This window comes from Salvelinus alpinus, chromosome 15 (genome assembly GCF_045679555.1).
Source record: "Salvelinus alpinus chromosome 15, SLU_Salpinus.1, whole genome shotgun sequence".
In the NCBI taxonomy this organism is placed as follows: Eukaryota; Metazoa; Chordata; class Actinopteri; order Salmoniformes; family Salmonidae; genus Salvelinus; species Salvelinus alpinus.
In genome coordinates, this window is record NC_092100.1 from 57,814,552 (window position 1) to 57,837,954 (window position 23,403).

General features: G+C 45.4%; 1 protein-coding gene across 2 annotated transcripts in view; it reads right to left on the reverse strand.

Moving 5' to 3' along the window:
• LOC139540425 (tumor protein p53-inducible protein 11-like) overlaps positions 1–23,403 on the reverse strand; it is a 127,616-nt gene that overhangs the window by 64,042 nt on the left and 40,171 nt on the right. For both annotated transcript variants that reach the window (XM_071344230.1, XM_071344231.1), the window contains exon 2: positions 8,564–8,703. In XM_071344230.1, the coding sequence (XP_071200331.1) occupies positions 8,564–8,692 (129 nt within the window). In that variant the 5' untranslated portion in view covers positions 8,693–8,703. The remainder of the gene's footprint in view (positions 1–8,563; positions 8,704–23,403) is intronic.

A 23,403-nucleotide genomic window follows, 5' to 3' on the forward strand; every position in this document is an offset into this window, starting at 1 on the left:
ATAACATGATGTTGTAAGACTGTCATCTGGTGAAGTTGTTCAAGGTTAGTGATTCATTTTATCTCTATTTGTGGGTTTTGTGAAAGCTACCTATGCGGTGGAAACATGGTGAAAACATGGCGTTGTGTGTTTGGCTATTGTGGTGAGCTAATATAAATACATAGTGTTTTCGCTGTAAAACTTTTTTTTTTAAACGGAAATGATGGCTGGATTCACAAGATGTTTATCTTTCATTTGCTGTATTGGACTTGTGATTTCATGAAATTATATTATATGATATTCCCTGTCGCGTTAGGCTAGGCTACGCTAGTCAGCTTTTTTGATGAGGAGGATCCCGGATCCGGGAGGGAGACTCGTTAGAGGTTAACATATTCATACATTTGCTCATGTACAATTCTCTCCAGGATCTTTGATGTTACACAAAGGATAGATACAGGCGTATAATTCCCAGGGTCAGACTTGATCCCCTTCTTATACAGAGATATAACTTTAGCTTGTTTCATGTCCCTGGGAAAGGTGCCTTGCTCAAGAGAGAGATTAACGATATGAGTAATACAAGGGCCAATTTGCTCAGCAGAATCTATTAGAAACCTTGCAGGAATATTATCCAGGCCTGTGGCTTTGGAGCATTTAAGCTCTGCCAGCATACTGACTATTTTGGCTGTTGCTACCTTTGCAAAAGAAAAAGAGTTTGGCTGAACCCCTAACTCTACATAATACTTATTGTCTTGGTTGCTTCCATACAAACTAGAACTGGTGGGCAGCTTGCCAACCAGCTTGCTGGCAACAGAAGTAAAAAAAAAAAAAAAAAGAGTTGAAGTCATTGGCAACCTCTGCTTTTTCATATACCATCTCCCCTTTGCTGTTCAGTCCAATACTGTTTAGTTTGTTTTTAGTAGTACTACTACAGCCTAGTTCCTTAAAATATTTCCAAAGCTTTTTAGGGTCATTTTTGTTTTCAATTATTTTCTCAGCAAAGTAACCCCTCTTAGCTTCATCCATCCATGGGAAGGCAGATATCCCGCCAGACAATCTCCAGATCAGCGTTTAAATCCGATCTGACGTTAAAAGCAATGTCTGATCTTACAAACGCACATATTCCCCCACGGTTCCGATTCCGATTCTTCCTGACAACAGAGTAATTACCTGACTTAATTTCTGAGTCACAAACAGATGAATCCAACCATGTATCAGTAAAACATAAGACACCCACCTCTGATTTGCAAACCAACAGGCGTATCTCATCGATCTTCGATAGGAGGCTTCGGACGTTTAGGTGCACAAAATGTAAGCCCTTCTTCCCAAAGGCCTCATTGAATTCCCGATCCACTTGTAACTCACCTCCCACTGCGCTGCCATCTTCCCACTGCCCTGCCTCCGGTGGCCTCTGTCACCATGGAGCACCCCTCCCCAGGTGCCACTCCATCGTCCTCACCACCGTGTCCCCCGTCACTCGCCTCTGGTTGCCGCCGCTCCGCTGTGGACCCCCCCTCCTCCGGTGCACTCTCCACCCTCGGTAAGTCCTCTGGTCCCACTCTACCTTCAGTGCTCACACACCCCTTGGGTACAGCACACCGACAGCAACGGTAAGCTTCATTGACCCAATGTCCAAAGCTAGAATCGCTGCATTTTAAATGAATCCACTGCGCGCATTCCAAACATTCCAAAGCTTTGCTGTTACTCTTTATCCACCGTTCGGAAGAGGAGCATGGGTGCATAGGCCGTTTGATGGGGTTCGTGATAGTGAGGTCCAGGGCATTGATGGATATCACCCGATAAGAGAAGATAGAGTTATTAGAAGATCGCCACCATTAATTTGCGATTTCAGACCAGATTTCGATGATCATTTTGGTTTGTGCCAAGGTGCTATGAAAGTTTGGTATATAACATTACTTCCAAATCCGAAGTGCTGGATGCCATCAAGTGTTTGCATGACAGAAGTTGCTGAGAATTTACTATTCTTTAATCTAAATAGCAGATGCAATTATTTCCAGTAACATTTAAAACAAACACAAAGTAAAAGTGCTGCCACCATGCCGAACTTGCCGGTCGCCATCTTTTTTTTTTTTTAGTGGCTCCCGTATTCACCGTTCTAGATGTAGAGATGGCAAAGTTAAACTTCACTTGTTGAGTACGGTTCATAAATAAACTATTAATCCACTTGATCAGTAGAGAGTTAACCCCCAAGTTGACCAGCTTATCCACAAGTAACGCATCATCAACACCCTTGGAGGCACAGCAGGAAAATTGGTTTGAGTCTAATTGGGATGAGAGACAAGAGAGTAGTTGTTTTTGAATTATTTTTTCAAAACATTGCATTAGGTATAGATGTCATGGCTCCAGGGCATGAATCATTATTTTCTTTTGGCCTGTTGTTTTTAGGTATTGCGACAATTAGCAACTTCTTCCATAAGTCTGGAATTATCCCACTGTTCAGTGACAGCTGGAACAGCTTCTGGAATGGTAATGTGAGCTGGTCTGTGCGTGCTTGAAGTGCCTTGCTGCTTACACCGTCTGGACCATATGATTTTAGTGGGTTGATACGTTGAATGTTTTGCTTGAAGTCATTCACAGAGATCTGTATATCAACAGTTGGTATGCTGTCTATACTGTCCAAGGCCACTTTCTGCTGCGACGTAAAATCACACTTCAAACCTACAATAGAAACCGTTCAAATCACTTGCAAAAGCAAGGTCATTTGACAGTCATACAATGTCTCTTTGGTTTGTAGGCTGTGATGGTTTGTAGCCCTTGCCAGGCTTTACTACTGTCCTTGAAAAGGTTTTCTAAATTTGTCTTTGTATGCTGCCATGCACTCCTTGATTTTGCTTTAAAGTCGCCTCTGAATATTTTTCCTTCCCTCTTTACTGCCACATGATTTAAAAACTATTCTTTTCTGTCTGAGAAGCTCTTAATTCACGAGTTTCCCATGGTTTAATATTGGGGAAGATGTTGACTTTCTTTTTGGGATTAATGAGATCCTCACAGAAACAGATGTACTCAGGAGACAGTATCCGCTGCCTCTTCCAGGTCATCCGCGCTGTCCGTCAAGGTCGCCCAGTCAGTGGACTCAAAACCGTCCTGAAAGGCTTCAGGAGTCCCTCTTTTAAATCTCCACCATTTTATGCTTCTCTCTAAATGTTCAGATAGATTGCACATGTTAAATTCTCCCATGTTCAGCTTTACTGCTTCAGGTGACTGTCTCAGCCTTGGATACAAGGTCATGGATTAAGTCGGCAGCTATTTTGGTGTCAGCGGATGGGGCTATGTAAACAATAGTCCGACTTGATTTATTGTTCCGTATGCCAGGTCTCAGATAGACAGATCAAGCAGGATTGTCGGTACTCAGAGGCATACCACCCTGCATACCACTGCTGGCTTGCTTCTGAAGCTAAGCAGGGTTGGTCCTGGTCAGTCCCTGGATGGGAGACCAGGTGCTGCTGGAAGTGGTGTTGGAGGGCCAGTAGGAGGCACTCTTTCCTCTGGTCTAAACAAAGATCCCAATGCCCCAGGGCAGTGATTGGGGACACTGCTCTGTGTAGGGTGCCGTCTTTCGGATGGGACGTTAAACGGGTGTCCTGACTCTCTGAGGTCATTAAAGATCCCATGGCACTTATCGTAAGAGTAGGGGTGTTAACCCCGGTGTCCTGGCTAAATTCCCAATCTGGCCCTCAACCATCACGGTCACCTAATAATCCCCAGTTTACAATTGGCTCATTCATCCCCCTCCTCTCCCCTGTAACTATTCCCCAGGTCGTTGCTGCAAATGAGAATGTGTTCTCAGTCAACTTACCTGGTAAAATAACGGTAAAAAAAAAAAAAAAAGTATTGGGTACAAGCACATGGCTCATCAGTCTTATTCCTTATATACTTTGTACATCACCATGTATAATAGATGGAAGTGGTGGTCTGAAGGGCTGTTTTTTAATCCGAATTCCGAATTCCTCTTCTACTGCCACGTTTCCTTGGTTTAGAAGCCTTTCCTTGGGAACATGTTCATTGTATTAATGGTGGTATTCCATTGCAGTGTAGACTTGCAGCAAAGGGTCGGAGATTGAGCAGGACATCGCTTGTGTATGATATCTGCAGTTGTGGCTCGCTGTATCCATTGAAGGTTGGGTCGACAGCTTGTTTGGTGCGTTTTACACAAATACGGATTAAAACTAACAGCCAAAGTACTGCTATTTGCCTCATTATCAATTCAATGTAATACCACTAAAACCTTGGTTGGTTGAGGTAGATTGCAACTTTAAAACAAAAAATCATGAGTACAAATGACTGTCGCTGCAAGAACAGACGCCTCAACAAGTGATGAACAAACAAACCGTGAGCCACGGTTCATAACCTTGATGTGAGTTGCCTGACTGAAACATTGCTCAAGCCTGATTAATGTACTGTGGTAAACGAGGCCTCTCCTCCTGTTTACAATAGTGACCAGAGGTGCTGCTAACATTTACGACAGCAAATTTCAATAGTAAAAAAAAAAAAAGACTGTCTTTTGAGCTTCTACATTTTTTTTAACATTTTTAGTCATTTAGCAGACGCTCTTATCCAGAGCGACTTACAGTAGAGTGCATACATTTTATTACATTTTACATACTGAGACAAGGATATCCCTACCGGCCAAACCCTCCCTAACCCGGACGACGCTATGCCAATTGTGCGTCACCCCACGGACCTCCCGGTTGCGGCCGGCTGCGACAGAGCCTGGGCGCGAACCCAGCCCAGCCTGGGCGCGAACCCAGAGACTCTGGTGGCGCAGCTAGCACTGCGATGCAGTGCCCTAGACCACTGCGCCACCCGGGAGGCCATGTCTAGTCATGATCTCGATGCAGCCTACTCAATCCCTTTTTATAGCTACTGTTTACAGACATCCTGAGCAGTATATAGTCTTCCTCACTGAGTTCCCTAAATTCCTATCGGACCTTGTAGTCATAGCAGATAATTCAAATTTTTGATGACTTTAATATTCACATGGAAAAGTCCACAGACGCACTCCAAAAAGGTTTTCGGAGCCATCATCGACAAAGTGAGTTTTGTCAAACACGTCTCCGGACCTATGCATTGCCACAGTCATACCCTAGATCTAGTTTTGTCCCGTGGAATAAATATTGTGGATCTGTTTTTCCTCATCATCCTGGACTATCGGACCACCAATTGCAACAATTAATCTGCTCAGACCCCAACCAAGGATTATCAAAATCCGTGCTATACATTTTCAGATAACACAAAGATTCCAAAATGCCCTTCAAGACTCCCTCCACCTACCCAAGGACGTCGGAGTACAAAAATCGGTTAACCACCTAACCGAGGAACTAAATTTAACCTTGCGTAATACCCTAGATTCTGTCACAACCCTAAAAACCAAAAAAGTTTGCCTTGACTGACAGCTCTTTGAAACACCCTTGTGGTCATTGCCAGGTAACAAGGTAAACAATGGCCACATGTCGTTGATGACAAGGTAAACAATGGACAGCATGTCATTCCAAGCCTAAATAAAATGCCTCAACCCAATTTTCTGAAAATTGCACTCGTGGTCAACAGAGTTGATCATGGACTGTTGGATATCAGACAAACAGCAGCAATACACAATTGCATTTCTATTGTTTTGTAACTAATTACAGAATAATGTTCACTGATACACTTCTTATTATAATTAGAGCCATAAGCCTAATATAGACACCTGGCAGCCGTGCACAGGACCCATTGAGTCATACATTTTGTAACACTCATCTCCCGTCCGAATGCTTGAAAAAACAATACAAAGAAACAAATATCATATCATGTAAAAGTGAAATACTTAGGCTTTAAGAAATGCAAACTACAGAGATTGATGGGGAGGGGAGCGGGAAAGGAGAGAGACCCATGTACCCCCCTTCAATCAAGCAGGCTTCAGTCACACCCAAGACTGAAGCGGGAGACAAATCCAGCTATGGCCTCCTTGTCAGGCTCTCACACTGGGAAGACAGGAGTCCTGGGATGGAGAGCAAGCACAGGTTCCCCTCATACGGTGCTGGATAAAGGGTGACCTCATTGAAGAGGAGATCCAGGATCCTGTCTAAGTAGCCTGTTATGTTATTGAAAAGGGAAATGTTTTACCCCCGGGTTGTGCAGTGGTCTAAGGCACTGCATCGCAGTGCTAGCTGTGCCACCAGAGATTCTGGGTTCGAGCCCAGGCTCTGTCGCAGCCGGCCGCGACCTGGAGGCCATGGGGCAGCGCCGTCCGGGTTAGGGAGGGTTTGGCCGGCAGGGATATCCTTGTCTCATCGCGCACTAGCGACTCCTGTGGTGGGCCGGGTGCAGTGACTAGGTCGGCAGGTGTATTGTGTTGCATTTACATTTTTGTTCAGTGTATTTATTGTTCTAGAGTTATGATGCTATCAATTTGTTGATTTAGTGATCTACTCATTCTACAATGTGTTTTCTTGTGTTTTTGAAGTTCTCAATTTGAAATATGCAATATTTGGTCTTGCACTTTTTTGTGAAACTTTTCAATGTTCGTATTTGGAAATTTTTGTGTGCCTGAAATGCTCAATTGATGCAGATTTTAAATTAATAACTAACTATGATTTACAGCATCATGGGTCTGTCTTCACAGCATATTCCCCCTTCTTCGCTTTTGGGAAAGCTGATTTTGTCTCACAGCATTCCTGCTGCGGTGGGCGTCTGGGAAGCTGTGCAGACAGAGAAGATGTTGAATTCCCGAAAATGTCTATCAAAAACTCATTTTCTGGACAATATTCCTTCATGCCAGCTGTGTGTTGCCAGTTCTCAGACTCAAGGTAGGGGGTTTAGGGATGGAACAAAAAAAAGTGGCTTTCAGGTGTGTCACAGAAAATATAACATCCAAGCAGCAACAGCCAGATTATCTAACGTTAGCACCCCGATTCCCCCAAAATGCGGTGTCAGACTCATCCAACTCTGATACTTACGTTATGGTCAGCGCTTGCAAGATCCACTGTCAATGGTACAGCATCCGTCTTCAGGATTAGCGTTCAATTTACACTATGGCATCCATGTTGCTGACACGTGTATAAAATCAAGCACACAGACATGCAATCTCCATAGACAAACATTGGCAGTAGAGTGGCCTTACTGAAGAGCTCAGTGACTTTCAACGTGGCACCGTCATAGGATGCCACCTTTCCAACAAGTCAGTAAGTCACATTTCTGCCCTGCTATAGCTTCCCTGGTCAAATATAAGTGCTGTTATTGTGAAGTAGAAACGTTTAGGAGCAACAGCGGCTCAGCCGCGAAGTGGAAGGCCACACAACCTCACAGAACGGGACCGCCGAGTGCCTAGGTGCGTAAAAATAGTCTGTCCTCGGTTGCAACACTCACTACTGAGTTCCAAGCTGCCTCTGGAAGCAAAGTCAGCACAATAACTGTTTGTTGGGAGCTTCATGAAATGGGTTTCCTTGGCCGAGCAGCCGCACACAAGCCTAAGATCGCCATGCGCAATGCCAAGCGTTGGCTGGAGTGGTGTAAAGCTTGCCGCCATTGGACTCTGGAGCAGTGGAAACTTGTTCTCTGGAGTGATGAATCATGCTTCACAGTCTGGCCGTCAAAAGGACGAATCTGGGTTTGGCGGATGCCAGGAGAATGCTACCTGCCCGAATGCATAGTGCAAACTGTAAAGTTTGGTGGAGGCGGAATAATGGTATGGGGCTGTTTTTCATGGTTCAGTCTCGGTCCCTTAGTTCCAGTGAAGGGAAATCTTAACGCTACAGCATACAATGACATTCTAGATGATTCTGTGCTTCCAACTTTGTGGCAACAGTTTGGGGAAAGGCCTTTCCTGTTAGAGCATGACAGTGCCCCGATGCACAAACAAGGTCCATACAGAAATGGTTTGTTGAGATCTGTGTGAAAAATTTTGACAGGCCTGCAAAGAGCCCTGACCTCAACCCCATTGAACACCTTTGGGATGAATTGGAACGCCGACCGCGAGCCATGCCTAATCACCCAACATCAGTGTCCAACCTCACTAATGCTCTTTTGGCTGAATGGAAGCAAGTCCCCGCAGCAATGTTCCAACATCTAGTGGAAAGCCTTGCCAGAAGATTGGCGGCTGTTATAGCAGCAAAGGGGGGACCAACTCCATATTAATGCCTATGATTTTGGAATATAATGGTCGACAAGCAAGTGTCCACATGCTTTGGCTTTGTTTACAAAAAGTAAGGCGTAAGCGCACATGATGATTTTAAGGTGGTGCATATTTAAATTAGTAAAGATGATAAGACACTTTAATGACTTTGTGACATTGCATGAAGCCAGAAGTAAATCTTTGGTAATGCCTGCCTCCTGAATCCAAGTGTTTGACACGGGGGGGACCAGTAACTTTATGATCAAACTTTATCAATGTACCAGCTACAGTCAATGTTCATACTTGGGTCACCCTACTTTGAACTCTCCATTCTATCCACACTACTTTTTATGAATTAAATCATGGTAGAATCTCCCTCTAGTCAATGCTTGCACAATGTCAACGATTGATTCACCGTGATGGAGAATGAGCCAGTGCACGCTTTTACTGTATATTTGGGAGATCAATTATACTGACCTTTGACCTATGCACCTCTCCATCGTCGTCCTCTCCTCCAACCCCAAGTATCTTCCTGGTCTTCAGCCGGCTCACCAGGTCTGACTGACTGTGTTTCTTCATCAAAGGAGGACGGGGCTTAGAAGCCATGGTACACTAACCTGGATAGAGTGGGAGAGAGTTTTAATAACACACATTTTAGCACTTACGGGGATAATACAGAGCTTGCATGGCCCTTCGATTCAGAACAATCATGTCAAAAGATCAACAAGAAAGAGGGGCAAGAGTGAGACATTTAGGGGAGAGAGAATGAAGGGGGGGCACAGATGAAGCAGAGAGAGAAGCGGAAGAGAGAGAGAGGAGAGGGCAGAGAGATAGAGAGAGACTAAGATAGTGTTCAGAAAACCTTGTAATGTCATTCTCCTGCCTTTAGATATCACAGACAAAAATACAACCATACTGTACCAATAACACTAGGGGGAGAGTACAGTATCTTATGCAACACCAGCATTATGTAAGATAGGACAGATGAGGACAAGCAACCATAGGGTAACCTACAGTAGAGCCCATATAATACAGTATCTCTATACTGCAGATACAGGTAGTACTCAACACTGTATCGATGACAAATAGTCTTTGAAATCTTTCAAATAGGTTGAGCCTTTGCTTTACCCTGCCTGGAGTGCCAGATGGGCGGGGTTTGGACTTTGTGACTATTCTATTGATTCCTTTGCAACAGGCAAGCTCAATCAAATGGTATTTGTCACATGCGCCGAATACAACAGGTGCAGAGCTTAACGTAAAATGACATACAAGCCCTTAACCAACAATGCAGTTCAAGAAATAGAGCTAAGAAAATATTTCCTAAATACACTAAAGCAAAAAAATAATAATAAAAGCAACACAGAATAACAATAACGAGGCTATATACAAGGGGTACCGAGTCAATGTGCAGGGGTACAGGTTAGTTGAGGTACATGTAGGTAGGGGTAAAGTATTTGTACATGTAGGTAGGGTTAAAGTGACTATGCATAGATAATAAATGGCAAGCAGCAGCAGCGTAAAAACAGGGGGGGGGGGGCATTTGATTAATTGTTCAGCAGTCTTATGGCTTGGGGGTGGAAGCTGTTAAGGAGCCTTTGGAATTAGACTTGACGCTCCGGTACCAGAGACCACAGTCTATGACTTGGGTGACTCGAGTCTTACACAATTTTTGGGGCCTTCCTCTGACACGCCTAGTATACAGGTCCTGGATGGCAGGAAGCTTGTCACCAGGGATGATGTACTGGGCCGTACGCACTACCCTCTTTAGCGCCTTATGGTCGGATGCCGAGCAGTTGGCGGTGATGCAACTGGTGCAACATACCAGGCGGTGATGCAACTGGTCAGGATGCTCTCGATGGTGCAGCTGTAGAACGTTTTGAGGATCTGGGGACACGTGAGGATATGATGGTGTTGAGTCGTACTTGGCCACGCAGTCGTGGGTGAACAGGGAGTACAGGAGGGAACTAAGCACGCACCCCTGAGGATCAGCATGGCAGATGTGTTGTTGCCTACCTTACCACCTGGTGACGGCTCGTCAGGAAGTATTTGAACACACACCTTGAAGTGGAGCCGTCTGTCATTCTCTCTCTGGAGGCAGAAGTGTCTCTGTCTAGATCGATTAGGTTCCACTGTCAACATCAGAAGTGATGGGATTAACAACTCCACATTGAATACTACATGGGGATGAATTACTGCCATGACACGTTTGGTGAGTAGGCCTAGGCTGAATGATTCTGATGAAAATAAACTTGTCTTCATCAAACTAAAGTACTTGCATATTTTCACTGTCTTTGTTTACGGGGATTTTTGCCTAGTCTAACCGACTCTAAATGGCACTAGCAGTTCACAAGGTAGCCTAAGCGGAAAATAGACGGGACGCATTTATTCCAAAACTGCAGCTCATTGTTGGAACACATTTCCCTACTTCAGTCAACCATTCTATTTTGAATTTGTGATCAAACTGTGTACCTTGTGTATCCCATCAGTTAGATACATTCTTATAGGCATTTATTTCTGTAGGCCTAACGGGATCTTGTGTGCAAACTCGGCAAGCGTGTGCAGAGGAAGCGGTCGGAACGCAATTGAGTGAGTGAGACACGGATGGGAAAAGGATTTTAGGGAGAACTGTGATGGTTGGCTTGAATTCTTTTTTGTTGTGCCCTTCAAATGCACATGTACAAATGGAACATGAGAGTCCAAGCAACTGAACGTTGTCTTCAAGACATTTTTATCTCTGGTTAAAGATAAAGTTTTGACGTCCATTCGATTACTCCTGCCCATCCCTAGTTCAGAGAGAGTCCTAATGTGGATTAGTGTGAAATATAGGTAAAAGGTGAGATTCACATCATTCTTACATGGACATGACTCTTGTTCAACACGTTGGCGAACTAAATAAATCAATTGATCATCCATAAATCACCTTTTATAATCTGTATCATATCACACCTCACTCACTCACTCCACATTGTGCCGGCAGCAACAAAGGCTCGCCACTTCTGCCTGCCTGTCTGGATATCTGTCCATTATGAGGACCCCTCGATGCAGAGAATAAGGACTATGGATGGCTGTTTGTCTGCCTGCTTGCTTGTCTGTCAGTCGTCTATCCATAAGGACCATTGATGAGAGGAACAGGACACGCTGTAGGGATCCTATTGATCAGGGCTAATGAATAGAGCTAGAGGCCCAACTGAGGCCCGAATGGAACCAGGCTATTATCAGAACAGAGTAATGAAGGGGGAATCAGACTCAGTGTCACCCTCCAGACCAACGCTCTGGGATGACAGAGACAAGTGTGACCCTCCAAACCAACGTTGTGACAGAGACAACATTGTCACCCTCCAGACAAGCAATCTGGGACAAGTAGTGCGTGGATTATCTTTAGGGACAGATACAATGCGGCCCTCCAGACAATGGAACTGAAGTCTGATATTCTCTGTAACACCCTGCTGCCATTTGTCTATAAGAACAAATCGTTTCGGACAGACAAAGAAAATGAACAACAAGCGAGGGAAATGAATGTTCTCTTCCTCTTAAAATAATGATTTCCCTACAGGAAATTGCGAGAAAAAAAACGAACTCTTGGCTAGGCACAGAGGATCCATTTGCTATTGAAGAACGTGAAAAGCAAAGCATTGTGAGTGAATCAGAGGGGCTTCATTTGTCCAATTGAAAGTGTATCAACCCAGTTAGACACACACAAATATCCGTAAGTGAAAGCAAAAAAACTTTTGATTCATTCATAAGCCAAATTGCCCAGCTGGGTTTTATTACAGGGAGAGAAACGAAAGAGTGCGAGAGGGACAGCAGCCCCGTAAGACACGGTGCGGCGGCCTATGCATTTATGTAAACAACAGCTGATGCACGATATCTAAGGAAGTCTCAAGGTTTTGCTCGCCTAAGGTAGAGTATCTCATGATAAGCTGTAGACCGCACTATCTACCTAGAGAGTTTTGATCTGTATTTTTCGTAGCTGTCTACATTCCACCAGAGTGCGAGGTTGGCACTAAAACCGCACTAAATGAGCTGTATTCCGCAATAAGCGGAAAACAGCTCAACCAGAGGCGGCGCTCATAGTGACCGGTGACTTTAATACAGGGAAACTTAAATCAGTTTTACCTCATTTCTATCAGCATGTTAAATGTGCAGCCAGAGGGAACAAAATTCTAGACCACCTTTACTCCACACACAGAGACGTGTACAAAGCTCTCCCTCGCCATCCATTTGGAAAATCTGACCATAACTCTGATTCCTGCTCAGATCATCAAGCCACTGCCTGTTCACCCCGCTATCATCCAGAAGGCGAGGTCAGTACAGGTGCATCAAAGCTGGGACCGAGAGACTGAAAAACAGCTTCTATCTCAAGGCCATCAGCCATCGCCAACATACTGGCTCAATCTCTAGCCACTTTAATAATTCAAAACTGGATGTAATAAATGTATTACTAGTCACTTTAAACAATGTCACTTTATACAAGGTTTACATACCCTACACTACTCATCTCATATGTATATAGTGTACTCTACCATCTACTGCGTCCCCCTCGGTTAGCGCGCACTGCGCCCGGCCCGCCACAGGAGTCGCTGGAGCGCGATGAGACAAGGATATCCCTACCGGCCAAACCCTCCCTAACCCGGACGACGCTATGCCAATTGTTCGTCGCCCCACGGACCTTCCGGTCGCGGCCGGCTGTGACAGAGCCTGGGCGCGAACCCAGAGACTCTGGTGGCGCAGACCACTGCTCTAGACCACTGCGCCACCCGGGAGGCCCCTTTATGTACATATTCTTATTCATTCCTTTACACTTGTGTGTATAAGGTAGTTGTTGTGAAATTGTTTGAATACTTGTTAGATATTACTGCATGGTCGGAAGTAGAAGCACAAGCATTTCGCTACACCCACATTAACATCTGCTAACAATGTGTATCTGACAAATAAAAATTGATTTGATTGGATTTGATTTACAAGCAAAAATTAAAGCAGGAAGCACCAGTGACTCGGTCAATAAAAAAGTGGTCAGATGAAGCAGCTGCTAAACTACAGGACTGTTTTGCTAGCACAGACTGGAATATGTTCCGGGATTCTTCCGATGGCATTGAGGAGTACCCCACATCAGTCACCGGCTTTATCAAAAAGTGCATTGAGGACGTCGTCCCCACAGTGACTGTACGTACATACCCCAACCAGAAGCCATGGATCCTAGACCCACTCCAATTTGCATACCGCACCAACAGATCCACAGATGATGCAATCTCTATTGCACTCCACACGGCCCTTTCCCACCTGGACAAAAGAAACACCAATGTGAGAATGCTATTCATTGACTACAGCTCAGCGTTCAACACCATAGTGCCCTCAAAGCTCATCACTAAGCTAAGGACCTTGGGACTAAACATCTCCCCTTGCAACTTGATCCTAGACTTCCTGATGGGTCACCCCCAGCCACGCTGATCCTCAACATGGGTGCCCCTCAGGGGTGTGTGCCCAGTCCCCTCCTGTACTCTTTGTTCACTCATGACTGCATGGCCAGGCACAACTCCAACACCATCATTAAATTTGCTGATGACAAAACAGTGGTAGGCCTGATCACCGACAACGATGAGACAGCCTATAGGGGGAGGTCAGAGACCTGACTGTGTGGTGCAAGGACAACAACCTCTCCCTCAACGTGATCAAGACAAAGGAGATGATTGTGGACAACAGAAAATGAGGACTGAGCACGCCCCCATTCTCAATGACATTCTTATGCCAGCAGCATACCACCCTGCATACCACTGCTGGCTTGCTTCTGAAGCTAAGCAGGGTTGGTCCTGGTCAGTCCCTGGATGGGAGACCAGGTGCTGCTGGAAGTGGTGTTGGAGGGCCAGTAGGAGGCACTCTTTCCTCTGGTCTAAACAAAGATCCCAATGCCCCAGGGCAGTGATTGGGGACACTGCTCTGTGTAGGGTGCCGTCTTTCGGATGGGACCTTAAACGGGTGTCCTGACTCTCTGAGGTCATTAAAGATCCCATGGCACTTATCGTAAGAGTAGGGGTGTTAACCCCGGTGTCCTGGCTAAATTCCCAATCTGGCCCTCAACCATCACGGTCACCTAATAATCCCCAGTTTACAATTGGCTCATTCATCCCCCTCCTCTCCCCTGTAACTATTCCCCAGGTCGTTGCTGCAAATGAGAACGTGTTCTCAGTCAACTTACCTGGTAAAATAATGGTTATAAAAAAAAATAATAAAAAAAAAAAAAAAATGACGGGGCTGTAGTGGAGCAGGTTGAGAGCTTCAAGTTCCTTGGCGTCCACATCACCAACAAACTAACATGGTCCAAGCACACCAAGACAGTCGTGAAGAGGGCACGACAAAACCTATTCCCCCTTAGGTGACTGAAAATATTTGTCATGGGTCCTCAGAACCTCAAAAGGTTTTACAGCTGCACCATTGAGAGCATCCTGACGGGTTGCATCACTGCCTGGTATGGCAACTGCTCGGCCTCCGACCGCAAGGCACTACAGAGGGTAGTGCGTACAGCCCAGTACATCACCAGGATCAAGCTTCCTGCCATCCAGGAACTCTATACCAGGCGGTGTCAGAGGATGGGACGAAAAATTGTCATAGACTCCAGCCACCCTAGCCATAGACTGTTCTCTCTGCTACCGCACAGCAAGCAGTACCGTAGCACCAAGTCTATGTCCAACAGGCTTCTAAACAGCTTCTAACCCTAAGCCATAAGACTCCTGAACAAATGGCTACCCAGAGTATTTGCAACCCCCACCCCCTCCCACCACACTGCTGCTACTCTGTTATTATCTATGGATAGCCACTTTAATAACCCTACCTGCATGTACATAATTACCTCGACACCTTTGCCCCCGCACATAGACTCTGTACCGGTACCCCCTGTATAGAGCCCCGCTATTGTTATTTACTGCTGCTCTTTAATTATTATTATTTTCTTTTTTTAAGGGTATTTTCTTAACTGCATTGTTGGCTAAGGGCTTGCAAGTAACCATTTCACTAAGTTTTACACCTGTTGTATTCGGCATATGTGACAAGTAACATTTGATTTGATGAAGAGGGATGAATAAAGGAGGAGTGTTATCTATCTACCTGCACACAGATTATTTTGTTTCTACACAGATTTACTGAGCCACAAGCTAGTAATTTGGCTGCCTGTCGGAGTCCTTGTCCCGTCGCGCACTAGTGACTCGCAAAGCACGCTGACACGGTCGCCAGGTGTACAGTGTTTCCTCCGACACATTGGTGCGGCTGGCTTCTGGGTTAAGTGGGCATTGTGTCAAGAAGCAGTGCGGCTTGGATGGGTTGTGTTTCGGAGGACGCACAGCTCTCGACCTTCACCTCTCCCGAGTCCGTACGGGAGTTGCAGACAAGACTCTAACTACCAATTGTATACCATGAAATTGGGGAGAAAAATATAAATATTGAAAAACTTGTCTGTCATTTTGTTGTGACAAAACTGCATATTTTGAAGTGGCCTTTTATTGTCCCCACTTTACGTGTTGCATTTATATATTTTTTCAGTATATAGTTTGTCAGACTGTATAAAATGTTTGCAAAGAGCTCATTAGCTTGAACTTGAAACTTGCAGACGTGTTGCTGTGCGTTTTGTTGCCAACCTTACTTTGCTACCTGACAACTTTACGGTTTTTACCATTTATATTTTTAGTTTTGCCCTCAACTTTTTTTTTTCATTGGACTTTTTCACTCCGGACGCTTTATCTGGACATGGTTCGTCAGCACCTTCAACACCCGAAGCTAAGTAGTAACATTAACATGATGCCTTCTAATTGCAGTCGCTGTACTCATAATATACAGGAGAACGATCGCCTTACGGCGAGGATAGCTGTGCTGCAAGCCCAGCTTCAGACGCAATCGTTAGGCAAGGGTAATTAATTTCAGTGTAGGAAAGGATGAAACAGCGTCTGTGCCACCAGTAAGTACAGATAGTAACGTTAGTATAAATCCCCCCGCACAGTCCCCGCAGCCGGGCAACTTTCTCATGGCTTCTGGAGGGAAATGCTGTAGGAATGCTCAACCGGTGTCGCTCATTCAGCCGACAGAAACTTTCAACCGGTTTTTCCCATTAAGCAGCGAGTCGGAGTCTGAGGCCGAGCCTTCTCTTGTCTCTACTCCTCCCATTACGGGGTCTGAGACGCCAAAGCTACCCACCATTAGCTCTGAAAATTGAAAACCCTAGTCATTGGCGACTCCATTACCCGCAGTATTAGACTTAAAACGAATCATCCAGCGATCATACACTGTTTACCAGGGGGCAGGGCTACCGACGTTAAGGCTAATCTGAAGATGGTGCTGGCTAAAGCTAAAACTGGCGAGTGTAGAGAGTATAGAGATATTGTTATCCACGTCGGCACCAACGATGTTAGGATGAAACAGTCAAGCGTAACATAGCTTCAGCGTGTCAATCAGCTAGAAAGATGTGTCGGCATCGAGTAATTGTCTCTGGCCCCCTCCCAGTTAGGGGGAGTGATAAGCTCTACAGCAGAGTCTCACAACTCAATCGCTGGTTGAAAACTGTTTTCTGCCCCTCCCAAAAGATAGAATATGTAGATAATTGGCCCTCTATCTGGGACGCACCCACAAACAGGACCAAGCCTGGCCTGCTGAGGAGTGACTGACTCCATCCTAGCTGGAGGAGTGCTCTCATCTTATCTACCAACATAGACAGGGCTCTAACTCCTCTAGCTCCACAATTCTGTGTAGCATGAGTGGGGAGCTAACAATATGCTGCCCAGAGTCCCAGTGCAGGCTAGCAATGAGTAAATTGATCAGGCACGGTGAGCGCTATAATAAGGGGTTGGCTGCGCTGATATAGACAGGTTTGATCCATGAGACACATTTGACAGAAGTACCAAAAGTAAAAACAATTCAACTACAGAACCGTTTTCCATGTTCTACTATCCATAAAGTACCAAAGTCACAGTATACAGTGCAACACTAATCACCAATAAATGAGACTGGATTGCAGTGATTACAGTAAATATTGCCTTAACAGCAGAAATAGCATATTATCGGGTAATAACAGTGGTTCATGGATATCCCAATTATGTCCTAATATTTTAATTGAAACACTGGCATCTAATCTCACATTTCTACAGTGTCTGCCTTAAATCAAATCATGAATTAAATAATTGACATCTACTTTTTACAAAAGCAATTTAAATGAAGTTTGAGATTATTTCATGCAAATTACAAAAGACAGAATTTATTTGAACTAGGGTAGGGAGATGCATTTGGAATTTTGGATGAAAAGCGTGCCCAAATTAAACTGCCTGCTACTCAGGCCCAGAAGATAGGATATGCATATAATTAGTAGATTTGGATGGAAAACACTCAAGTTTCCAAAACTGTTAAAATAATGTCTGTGGGTATAACAGAACTGATATGGCAGGCGAAAATCTGAAGAAAATCCAACCAGGAAGTACTATTATTTTGAAAGGCTGTTTTTCCATTGAAAGCCTATACAAAGACTTAGGACCCAGTTCACAAGCTCTGTGGCTTCCTCTACATGTGGTCAGTCTTTAGGCACTGTTTCAGGCTTTTACTCTGAAAAATGAGGGAGATACAGCACTTTCAATCAGTGGCCAGTGGAAATTTCCATTCATCAGCCGTGCGCCTGATCGGGAACGCGCCTTTGTTTCTCCTTTCCTTTCCTTTCCTAAGCTTTTGTCCGGTTGAAATATTATTTATTATTTATGACAAAAACAACCGGAGGATTGATTTTAAACATAGTTTGGCATGTTTCTACTAACTTTTCTTGTAAATTTTTTAAAACATTTCGTCTGCACTTATTAGTGCACGCGCCTTAAGCATTCGGATTACTGGACAAAACCCGCAAACAAATAGGAGGTATTTGGTCATAAAGAGGGACATTATCGAACAAAACAAACATTTATTGTCTAACATGGAGACCTGGGAGTGCCACCAGATGAAGATCAAAGGTAAGTGATTCATTTTAATGCTATTTCTGACTTTTGTGACACTCTCCGGCTGGAAAGTGGCTGTATGGGTTTCTGTAGCTAGGTGCTGACCTAACATAATCGCAAAATGTGCTTTCTCCGTAAAGCCTTTTTGAAATCTGACACAGCCGTTGCATTAAGGAGAAGTTTATCTTTATTCGTATGTTTAACACTTGTATCGTTTATCAATATTTATGATGAATATTTCTGTAATTTGATGTGGCTCTCTGCACTTGCACCGGATGTTTGTTTGAGACAATGCATTTCTGACCATAACGCGCCAATGTAAACTGAGATTTTTGGATATAAATATGAACTTTATCGAACAAAACATACATGTATTGTGTAACATGAAGTCCTATGAGTGCCATCTGATGAAGATCAAATGATTCATTGTATCTCTATTTCTGCTTTTTGTGACACTCTTTGGCTGGAAAAATGGCTGTATGGTTCTCTGTGACTAGGTGCTGACCTAACATAATCGCATGGTCAGTCAAAAATATAAAATTCCCAGATAATGCTACAAACTTTCAAAATATGTTCAATTTGACTCAACATTCCATGACTACAACTAAGGGATTGTTGGCAGAATAGATGGATGCAGTTCAATGCATAATTACTATAATTCACCAATTCATTTCTTGCTAGTCCAATTTATTTGCTATCAGGTTGTAAAATCACAGCTGGCCTGTTACATTGTTTGCTGCCTCCATTCAGGATGTTTCAGTTTCAATGGTTGTCATGTCATGCCATTGGAGGAGTGGTTGAGTGACTGATTTTATCACCTCGGTGGCTATACACAGCTAGAAATGCAGGTGTCATATGGTTTGCTAGCAAGAACTTGAATGACTGTTATCCAGTTAGCTTATCTCTTGCGTTCGCAAATTCACTCTGGCTATCTACCCAGATTTCAGAGCACTCTCTTCTGAGTGTGCCAAAGTGAATCTATGAACGCACAACACCCGCTGAATATGACCGGTGTCAATAAACGTAGACCAAAAAAAAGTTTGATTTAGTCAGGAACGCTCTAGATAACATGTAAACAGCCTAACTAGCTCTGCAACGGCGAGTAAAATGGTCAGAGTGAGGCGTTCTCCCATTTGTGTCTGGAAGTAGCTTGCTAGCCAACTTTAACCAGTTAGCTTGGGTGCTTGGTTGGGACAAGCATGCATTGGCAGGCAAGCTGCAGAAGGATGAGGAGGCTATAATTCCCCATCGTTTATCAGTGTTTTGACGTCCAACTAGCTGAAAAAGTTGAGCCTTAATCGAATGTTCCTTCGTTAGATTTTTGCTAATCTTGCTCTGGCAAACAGTTGTTGATGTGCAAAACTTAGGGAGGGAGAGCCTACCTTTTAATGGTTGTTTGATCAATAGGAATGCAAAGTTCTCAAATGTGAGAGGACTCCCGTGGTATTTAAATATTTGCAGAAATCCTTTGGTGTATTTGTGGCTTTTGGCGAATGCATTCTAATGATCTAAAGTCGTGCTGTTGCAACTACCTGTAAACACAAATCCAGTTCAAAGTGAATGATGGCAGGCCCATGAGGCAAAAGGCTTGTTCGTATAAAGGCCTACTGAAACTATGATTGGCTATTGCGCGTCTGTTTAGAGGCAAGTCCTGAACAAGACAGCTGTTTTTATTCTGTTTTATTTGCTGCAGTGTCCCAGTTCTTCCCGTCCTGCTTGATGACCTTCCGCAGCATTTGTTTGAGCGTTTTATTGAATCACTCGACGAGCCCATCCGTCTGCGGGTGAAAAACGGAGGTCCGGATCTGCTTGATCTGCAGGAGAGCACACAAATCTTTCATTAGGCGGGACAAACTCAGTACCTTGGTCTGTCAGGATCTCGTTTGGGATGCCCACCCGCTAAAGAGGTGGAACAGCTCCCGGGCGATTCCCTTGGATACCGCCGCCCGTAGGGGAATGGCCTCAGGATACCGGGTGGCATAATCTACTATCACCAGGATGTACCGGTGTCCTCGTGTTGTTTTTACCAGGGGTTCCACGATGTCCATGGCGATGCGTTCAAAGGGCACCCCGATGATTGTTAGGGGGACCAGTGGGTTTCGGAAGTGTGCTTTTGGGGCAGTGAGTTGACACATTTCGGGCAGCTGCCACAGTAGTCTTCCACGGCTCTCCTCATCCCGGGCCAGTGGAACCAGGCGGCAATCTGTTACCGGGTCTTCTCCATTTCCAGGTGCACCCCCAACAGGTGGGTGTGGGCCAGCTGAAGAACGGTTCCCACGTACCGTCGGGGCAGCAACAATACCTCTTGATGTTCCCCCTGTTGGGGTAACACCTGATACAAAAGGATATTCCTGATTTGGAAATGGAGGCATCGCCAGTCACTCATCCCTGAAAGTAGCTGTCCATCCACCGCTATCACTTTGGTTGCGGCGGCAGCTTTCAAGTTCGGATCCTCCCATTGGGCCATCCCGAATTGTCCCCTCAGTTGGCCCCCAGCGGGTGTCTTGATTGGCCCCTCGAAATCGAGGAGGGGGAGGCTGGGCGGCTCCTCCAGTGGTTCCCCGGGGGGGGGGGTCGGGTTCCGGCACAACCTCCGACTCCGTAGACACGGGTTGGTCAATCGGTTGCTTCCGTGCCACACAGGCGATGGGTCGTCCCCGCTCTCTTCTTCGGACGGCTCGTATCTTTTTTTCTTCAGCTCGTGCCCCCATTGGGCCGCGAACAATGGACAATGCCGTCCCACTAGGAGAGGTATCGGCAACTCTGGTACTGCACCCACCATCATCTGGCAGCTCCCTTGTGGCGTCACGATGTTGGTCATACGGTTGGATACCGCTTTGTGTCCCTGTGAACACAGGAAATGGACATCTCCCTACCACGTTCGGTCTCCTGGTTCAGCAGGCTTGTGGTTACGAGCGTAACCATACTTCCGGAGTCTAATAGAGCTTCCGTGTCGTGTCCGTCAACCTTCACCGGGACCGTGGGTGCAGTTGATTCATGGTGCGCCCAACAGGAGGTGACATAATTCACGGCGTGACCCACCTCGCCTCCAGGGCTTGCTGATGGCATCGACTCCTCTCGAGCCAGGCAATTCCAGGCAATGTGCCCCCGGGCACCACACTCAAAACACCTCCTTTGGTCTCCATCTACGTCGACTGTCGGTTCGGGGTACACAGCGGTGGGGCTGTCCTTCCGTCCCCTCGAACGGGTCTCCGGCTCCCACTCAGCAGGGCCTGAGTGTTCTGATGCGTCTCCGCTGCTTCCAGGAGGCCCTCCAAGGTCTGGGGTGCGCATTGACTCGCTGCATTCATGTCGTGGGGTAGCGCCCGTAAGAAGCGATCCAGGACCACTTTGTCGAGGATGGAGAGGGTGGATACATCGGTTAGGAGCCATGCCCTGGTGACGCGGAGTAGGTTGCTCATCTGGGCTCGGGGGGATGTGTCGGGTACAGTTGAGCCTGATGGGCCAGGCTGTACCCGTAGTGGCTGAGTATCTCCCGTTTGAGTCCATCGTAGTTAGCCGCCTGTTCGTCGTTCAGGTCCCAATACGCCTTTTGGGCATTCCCAGAGGGGAATGGAGCCAGGAGACTTGCCCACTTCGGCCTTGGCCATCCTTCCCGTAGTGCTGTCCATTCAAATGTACAGAGATATGTTTTGATGTCATCGTCTTCTGTTAGCTTGATTAAAAACGGGTTGGGATGTGATTCAGGAGATGCTCCTTCTTGCAGCTTCCTGATTTCCTCAACGAGGCAGACGTTTTGTAGTCACTGTTCCTCCAGCGTTCGTTCCTGAACCATCTGTTGTGCTTGTTGGGCCCGGACGAACTGAGCTATCAACTCATCCATGCTGATGCTGTGTAAACGTCAACCCTAATCTGACTATGTTATCAGAATGCCTGGTTTGGTCAATACGTTTACACAGATCAGACACGGACAGAGAAGGATTAGCTCGGTTTCAAGGGTATTTATTTAAATAATAAATCAAAAGAAAAGGATAGGTCTCCCCCATGAGACCCTCTCCGGGATACCGTCTTCTGGGCTCCGGGTCTTGCTGTATCCTGTCGGGCACAAAAACTGAACTCCCTCCTTTTAGCTCGGGCACCGTCTCCAACTATACGGAAGTCACCTTTCTTCCCCCAGTCCCTCTCCTTGGGTGCTGCCCTTCTGGCAGCTCTATGAGAAACAGCTGGTGACAGCTGGTGAGAAATCAGCCCTTGATTACCCACCAACCACAATCAGCCCCAATTAGTCCTGGCCGGAGAGCCCGTCGAGACCAGGCACATCCAGCAGAGGGAGCCATCGCCTCGACGAGTCTCCCCCTGGTGCCTGACCTGCTGTACGCCACAATACATATATACATTACTTATTTTTTTAAATGCTCCCCTCCCAGCTAAAGAAACCCATAATGTATGAGTCCTGGTATCTTATGTGTTCCTATAGCTGGAAGCATCTCAGAGCGTTCTACAATGATCAATATTTTATCACTATGCTTTGAGAGCAGTGCTCTCTCGATTTCGTCATTCAGTTGGTCCTGAGTATGGCTTTCTATGAGAGACATAGGATATCTGCACTCAATTGGTAGATATGACACTTTCTTAGAAAGTGATAGTCTAATTCACCTGAAGCAGAATGCAATGGAGAGGAGAGCCCAAACCAATCGAGAGGTTTGCTGTCATAGCGTAGGGATACAACATTGATCCATAGAGTGGGATTAGAAGGCTTTACAAAGATAATGAAAAAGTATTCATTTGTCCTTAGGGTTCGAACAGCCAGTCCAAATCCAACTATTAATATAAAGAGCCTAAAGAGACAAAACACATTTCCCCTCTCCTGGCAAAGAGGCAATACAATTCATATCCCAGGGGAAAGTAAGCAAAGGTGTGTGTGTGTGGGGGGGGACTCTATCAAGGAGAAATACATGACTATGAATAAACACCACAAGGGAGAAAACATAATAAGATCTACTGTAATAAGAAAGAGATAGGGAGATAATGGACAGAGAGAAAGAGAGAGAGCTCTAATACACTCTACTGTGATAACGTAACATAATAATCCCACTGAGACGAACATAAATCACACTGGTGGAACCTGGGAATAGTAAGGTCATTATGGGGAAAGAGTGAAGGGAAAACAACACAGTAGATTCTCTCTTCAGCTCGCTCACTCTCTCTCTCAAGCTATTTATTTTTTATCTCTAAAGCCCTTTCTTCCCCCCTCGCTCCACCCTCTCTGTAAGGCTACTCTTACTCAGGGGTTCAGAGATGGAACGCCATCCTTGTTTTTGACAGCTGATAAATAAATCTCTCACTCAGATCTGTGTGTGTGGGCATGTGTCTGTGTGCAAGGTCCAACACACGGTACACTAA